Genomic DNA, 7160 nt, shown 5'->3' on the forward strand with positions numbered 1-7160 from the left:
GGGTCCGACTCAATGGCACATAACAACAACAAGAAGAAGCATGGTTTAAAATCACGAAGGGAGTACATCAGGGTTGTATCCTTTCACCATATTTATTCAATCTGTATGCTGAGCAAATAATCTGAGAAGCTGGAGTATATGAAGAGGAAGTGGGATTAGGATTGGAGGAAGAATCATTAACAACCTGAGATATGCTGATGACACAACTTTGCTTGTTGAAAGTTAGGATGACTTGAAGTACTTAGTGATGAAGATTGAAGAATACAGTCTGCAGTATGGATTACATCTCAATGTAAAGAAAACAAAAATCCTCACAACTGGACCTATTCTAATCAGCATCATGATAAATGGAGAAAAGATTGAAATCGTCAAAGACTTCACATTGCTTGGTTCTACAATCGACACCAATGGAAGCAGCAGTCAGGGCATCTGATGACATATAGCACTGGGCAAATCAGCTGCAAAGGACCTCTTTCAAGTGCTGAAGAGCAAAGATGTCTCCTGGAGGACTAAGGTGAGCCTGGTATTTTCAATTTCCTCATATGCATGTGAGAGCTGGACAATGAATAAGGAAGACTGAAGAATTATTGATGATTTTGAGCTGTGGTGCTGGCAAAGAATGCTGAAAGTACCATGGACTGCCAAAAGAACTAACAGGTCTGTCCTGGAGAAAGTGCAGCCAGAATGCTCCTTGGAAGTGAGAATGGCCAGACTTCATCTTATATACTTTGGTCATGTTGTCAGAGGGACTATTCCCTGGAGGACATCAAGCTTGGTAAAGTGGAGGGTCAGCGAGAAAGGGGAAGACCCTCAACAAGCTGGACTGACCCAGTGGCTGTGATGATGGGCTCAGGTGTAGCAGGGATGGTGAGGCTGGCGCAGGACCAGGCAGTGTTTCGTTCTGTCATACACAGGGTTGCCACGTGTCAGAGCCATCTCGATGGCACCTAACAACCGAACACCACCACCACCTTGCCTCTGAAAGGTCATCCTGTCCCTGTGGGCACGTGGCCCTCGTCCCGACTGTGGTTAAGGTGTCAGGCAGATTTGCTGCAGGGTGGGATGGCTGCAGGAGCTGTGGTTAACACTTGGGTATTGACATCAGACACTTTTATGAGCTGTGTTCGTGGGTGTCTTACTCGGCCTAAGCTTCGGGAGTCTTATCTGTAAGATAGGGACAAAACACCTGTGTCCTACGGGTATTATGAGGACAAGTGGTGTGGTACAGCAGGTGACCCAACGTGGTAGCTGGCTATTATTTTTTATTAATATAATGAGCACAGAGTGAAATTCACCTGTTTTAGTGTAAAGATTAATGAGTTCTGATAAATGCAAACAGTCAGGTATCTACCACCACAAAGAAAATAAAGAGAAGAACTGTGCTCTGGAGCTTTCCAATGGCTGAGTTTTTGGAAGCAGGTCATTAGGCCTGTCTTCTGAGGTGCATTTGGGTGGACTCGAATCGCCAACCTTTTGGTTAGCTGCCGAGCACATTAACTGTTTGCACCACTCAGCTGACCAGAAACTAGAAAAACCCGAAGCAGCTGGTACCAAGTCTTGACTCATGGTGACCCCGCATGTGTCACAGCAGAACTCTGCTCCCCGGGGCTCCTTCTTCTTCTTATTATTACTATTATTTTCTCTTTTTAAAATTTTTATTATTATTATTGTGATGTTGGTGAAAGTTTACACAGAAAATTGGTTTTCTATGCAAGAGTTCATACACATTTTGTTTCACAACATTGATCGCAATCTCTCTAATGTAATTGCTCTCTTCTCCCTTCCTCCCTGTGTCCTTCTTTCCTACGCGCTCCTGTCCTCTAAGCCATGTCCCTCTGCACATGCTACCCTTCTGATCCCCCGTGGTTGACGGTTCTAAGGAGCGTGTACTCCCTGGTATTATTGTTCATTGTGGAGTTTTCAATGGCTGACCTTTTGGAATCACATTACCAGGTTAATTCAACCTCTAATAAAGGTTCCACACCTGTCTGTCAGCTGATGTACTGTGGTAGCTGTGTGTTGCTGTGGGAAGCCACTGGTATTACAAATACCAGTGTTCTGGTTCCTAGTGCTACTCTGACAGGAAAACATACTACAAATGGGATGACCTTAACAAACAGGAGTTTGTTCTTACAATTTGGAGGCTTTAAGTCCAAATTCAAAGTGCCAGGCTCTAGGGGCTGGGTGAAAGCCCCTCAACCTTGGAGTCCAGCTCTGCCTCCTACTCCTGGCCCACTGGAGCTAGAGGCGTTTCTTCACTCATACAGCTGCTAGCTGCTGAGGCTGAGAAGCCCCAAGGTTGACAAGTAAAAAGGCACAGTCCCAGTGTTACCAATCCACATGGCAGGCTATTAACTTAAGTCCACTGTAAGTCCCAAGGTCGGCAGAGCATAGCAGGCTGCTGAGCAACGACACGGCTACATGCAGGGTCCAAGCGTGCCAAAGGCTAGAGACCATTCCCAAAGCTCCTGCTTATATACAGGAAGCAGACCACATACCCAAAGGCAGCTACTCAGCTGCTTATAGTAGATTCCACCATGGAGTTGATTACCAGTCTCATCATGGGGAATACTACATCCAGCTGCCCAGCCATTCCACCAGGCCCAGCCAAGTTGACACAAAAACTTAACTACCACAACCAGCAAGGTCACCTATGGTGGACAGGTTTCAGCAGAGCTTCTAGACTAAGACAGACTAGGAAGAAAGGCCTGGCAAACTATCTCTGAAAAATCAGCCAATGGAAATACCACATGATCCAGCAATCCCTCTACTAGGGATATATCCTAGAGAACTAACAGCTGTGACACAGATAATGCACACTCATGTTGATTGCAGCACCATCACAACAGCAAAAAGGCGGAAACAACCTAAATGCCCATCAGTGGAGGAATGGGTCAGCAAACTATGGTACATGCACACAATGGAATACTGCACAGCGTTCAAGGACAATGATGAATCTGTGAAATGTCTCATAACACAGATGAACTTAGAGCCCATTATAGTGAGTGAAATCAGTCAATCATCAAAGGACAAACACTGTATGAGATCATTATTGAAAAAAGTCAAGAAAAGGGTTTCACAAGAGAAGAAATATTTGTTGATGGTTACCAGGAGGGGGAGAGAGGGTAAACCACTAACTCAAAGCAACCAAAAACTAAACTCACTGCCATGGAGTCTATTCTGACTCACAGTGACCCCCACTGGGTTTCCCAGGTGGTAAATCTTTACGGAAGTAGATTGCCCCATCTTCCTTCCGTGGAGCAGCTGGTAGATTTGAACTGCCAACCTTCTGGTTAGTAGTCAAATAAATGCCTTAGGCACTACAGCACCAGAGCTCCTTAAACCACTAACTAGAGGGTAAAAAAAAAAAAAAAATTAACTAAAAAAAAAAAAAATTCAGCCAATAAAAACCTTATGATCCCAACAGAACACTTCCACTCATGTGCTTTGGACACGTCGTCAGGAGGGACTGATCACTGGAGGCTGGACACTGTTTGGGGAAGCAGCAGGCCAGCCACGGTGAGGGTCCTTCAGTGAGATGGACTGGCCCATGAGCCACACAATGGATTCAAACATGCCAAGGACTCTGAGAATGGCCCAGGCCCAGGCGCCATTCTGCTCTGTCACACATGGGGTCACCATGTGTCAGAGCTGACTCAACGGCAGAGGCTCATGGCAGCATCAGTCTCCTCTCCCCCAGCCCTCCCTCTGCCCTCAGGTCTTCTCACTGCAGAGGCTAGAGAGAGGATGCTGCAGTCACCACTCAAACTGAGTCTCCTTCCTATTGGTTAGGCAAGAATAGTTCAAGGAGGGCACGATAAGGAATGTATGACCACAGTCCCATTGCCAACTGGAGAATGTCTCTGTAGGAAAGTGGACATGTGCCTGAACTTTGGTTTTGAACAACTCACCTCGTTGGTTCCTCCTTGTGAAGCATAGGTGAACATGCAAGTATATTTGTCCTAGAGCAGGGAGAGAGAAAAAAAGGTTTGGTAGGTGGTGTTCTTAGGGCCCAAGGTACAGGGTCTTAGGACTTCTGCTGAGATCCTGAGCAAGATGGTGCAGTGAAGTGAGATTTCCCCCTTTTGAGCAGGTATACTAAGGTGAACAGAGGTACACCAACATTCCTCTGGCTGACAATCTTGGACACCAACCCTGTGGTACCTGCCAGTGACTTCAGCCTCCAAACTCCTCCACCTGTCGCCCTACTAGGGAGCCCCTGAGTCAGAAGAAACAACTCATGTGGCTCCTAGTGAATGAAGAACAGGAAGGGAGAAGTCACCCTCCAGTGCTCACCCCTCTAGGAACACAGGTTCTGGAAGCAGGAACCCCTGGGGCCCCACCTCTGTTCTGCTTTGGGGGTCTAGGCATGTGAAAACCTCTCTGAGCCTCTTTCATAGCTGTAAAATGGGCCTAGAAGTGCGTGAGTGGTGCAAACGGTTCATGTGCTTAGTTGCTAACCAAAAGGTTGGAGATCTGTCTGCATTCAGAGATGCCTCAGAAGAAAGGGCTGGCAATCTACTTGCAAAAAATCAGCTCCTGAAAACCCTACAGAGCACAGGTCTACTGTGACACACATGGGGTTGCTATGAGTTGGATTCGACGGGACAGCAATTTGTTTTTAACTGGTCAAATGGGCCTAACGTGTAAAGCACTTAACACAGTACTTGGCTATACAGAAGTACTCTGCATATAGTAGCTACTGATACCATATCTGCCAGCAGGGAAACAGCAACTGAGGAAGTGATTTCTTTAGTAAGCTGGGGACAGAACTGGGCTAGACCCAAGCCTGCTGGCTACAGGTAAGCTCCTCCTCTGAGGGCTGGCCTTGCCACTTTAATGAAAAAGTTGGTGTCTTTTGTGCAAGGGAAGGAAGAAGCACCATCTGTCCACTTCCTCCTTGTTTTGAGCTGCAGAGAAACTGACCCGAGGTAGGCCTGGAGCAGCCCTGTGCCACCACAGTTAAGCACTCAGCGGCTAACCAAAAGATCAGTGGTTTGAACTCACTCGAAAGCTCTGCGGGAGAAACACCTGGCTATCTGCTCCTGTAAAGATGACGGCCTAGGAAACCTCAGGGGCAGTTCTACTCTGCAATAAAGGCTCGCTATGAGTTAGAATTTACCACACACAACAGCGCCCAGAGGGCCCGCGAGCTCGTAGGCCTGCTCCCGTCTCTCCCCGCTGCTGGGTCTGCACTGCCTTCCACGGACCAGGGACTCGCCTGACTCGCCAGTCTTGGGATATGTTGGGTGGACGCTTAGGCTAATGAGCAGTGATCCATGACCTGGAGATGTCCCTGAGCATGATAGGGCCTGAGGCCGGTGACCACCCCGCCTCAATGTCGCCAGCGCTCGGGAGGTCCCGCCCCTTGAAAGACAATGCCCCCTCCTCAGGCCTCGCCCCCAAGATCCGAAACCCATCCCGAGGCTCCACCCCCGGTCGCCATCACTCTAGTCCCCCGGGAGACAGTGGTACGTACCCCAGGGCCCACGCTCTGGGAGAAAGAATGTACGACACCGCCAGGTCGCACGTCAAATGCCACAGTCGTGGGCTCGGACGCCGCCTCGACCGGCCTCAGCGCCACGGCTGCCAGCAGCAGCGCGGACCACAAGTTCGCGACACTGCCGCTATTCCTCCGTCTGCTGGGCGCCGCCATCTTGGGACTGGGTCCACCGGGCAAGCGCGGCGGACGGGGCGCGGCGAGGGACACGTGGGGCGTCTGTCGAAGGCCACGTCGGCGTTCGGGGCCGCGTGATCCAGCGTGGCCCCGCCTTCTCCGCGCTCTGGGGCCACCATCTTGGGGGCGGGGCTTGGAAAGGACAATACTTCCTTGAAGAAGCTGGTGGAGGGCTCTTTCTTTGGGCTTAGGGTCCAATACTCCCCCAGTTCCTAACCCTGGGATTGATCCTACAGGTCTTTCAGTGCATAAATGCAGAAGGAATGAGTGAAAGCAAAAATCCCAGTTAGGCAGCCACCTCATACGCAAGATCCGCAGATGGATGCTAAAATTTAGTGGGAGAAAGTGTGGTAACTAAGGATATTTGCATAGCCTCAAAATGTTTCCTCCGAAGATACTTATTTGTTGTTCTTGGCTGCTGCTGAGTTGATCTGACTCACAGAGTAACACTGCGCCCATAGGGTTTGTTAGGCTGTAATGTTCACGGGGAACAGGTCGCCAGGTCTTTCTCCTCCGGTGCTGGTGGGTGGGTTTGAACCTCCAACCTTCAGGTTAGCAGAAGAGCACTTACTTTTGCACCACCAGGGCTCCTACTTACTTATTACAAAGGGGAAAAGAGTTAAGTTTACAGAGGAGACACCAAGCTGACATCACCTTAGCCTGGTGGGCAAGGTTAACTCCAATCACTAATGAGAGAAATTAACCCCAGGTAGGGCTCATACAATGCACTGGGGAAACCCTCTGCCTTGAGATGGATGCTGACTGATAGCGATTGAGTCATCTTGCACGGAGCAGCTGGTAGGTTTGAACTGCCGACCTTTTGGTTAGCAGTTTTAACCACTATGCCACCGGAGCTCCTTGTGTGTGGAGAGGGACCCAGCATCACCTCTGTGACAGTGTTGGCAGAAGCACACAACTTCAATGCCAGTTGCCACCGGTGTCGATGCCAACTCATGATGACCCCATGTGTTGTCAGAGCAGAACTGCTTAAGATTTTCAGTGGCTATTTTTTTCAGAAGTAGATCACCAGGCCTTTCTTAGGTCCCTCTGGGTGGATTTGAACTGGCCCCCTTTCAGTAAGCCTAGCAACATGTTAACTCTTTGCACCAGCAGCAACAGGGACCGACTTTGTTTTACAGTGGATTAAATGACGTCCTCGACAGACTGGTTATAAGTGTTCATATTGTGTATTAGAATGCAAACAAGTTAGTGTTTTTTCAACCACTGGAGGTTGAAACCCACCAGCCACTCCTCAGAAGGAAGACTCGACAATCTACTTCCGTAGAGAAACCGCCTGGGAAGCCCAAGGAGGGGTCGCTATGAGGCTGTAAGTCCAACTGACTCAACAGCAGTGAGTTTGGGTTTTTTTTTTGGTATAATGAGTTCTGTGTCAGTGACACCTCTGTTTCTTGTTTCCAGCCACTCTTTAAATCTGCTATGGACATTATGGCCCCAGGATCCTGGCTGAGCTTCTGACTGATAA

At 48.8% G+C, this 7160-nt stretch overlaps 1 protein-coding gene across 1 annotated transcript in view; it reads right to left on the bottom strand.

The window, feature by feature from the left end:
* MYDGF (myeloid derived growth factor) overlaps window positions 1–5656 on the bottom strand; it is a 25713-nt gene extending 20057 nt beyond the window's left edge. The window contains exons 1-3 of the mRNA XM_007951104.1: window positions 5480–5656; window positions 3912–3962; window positions 3729–3736 (exon numbers count right to left, since the gene is read on the bottom strand). Of these exons, the coding sequence (XP_007949295.1) occupies window positions 3729–3736; window positions 3912–3962; window positions 5480–5656 (236 nt within the window). The remainder of the gene's footprint in view (window positions 1–3728; window positions 3737–3911; window positions 3963–5479) is intronic.
* Between the last annotated feature and the right edge of the window lie 1504 nt (window positions 5657–7160).

Source organism: Orycteropus afer, unplaced genomic scaffold, assembly GCF_000298275.1.
Source record: "Orycteropus afer afer isolate SDZICR_OR568_19922 unplaced genomic scaffold, OryAfe1.0 scaffold00291, whole genome shotgun sequence".
Taxonomy (NCBI): domain Eukaryota; kingdom Metazoa; phylum Chordata; class Mammalia; order Tubulidentata; family Orycteropodidae; genus Orycteropus; species Orycteropus afer.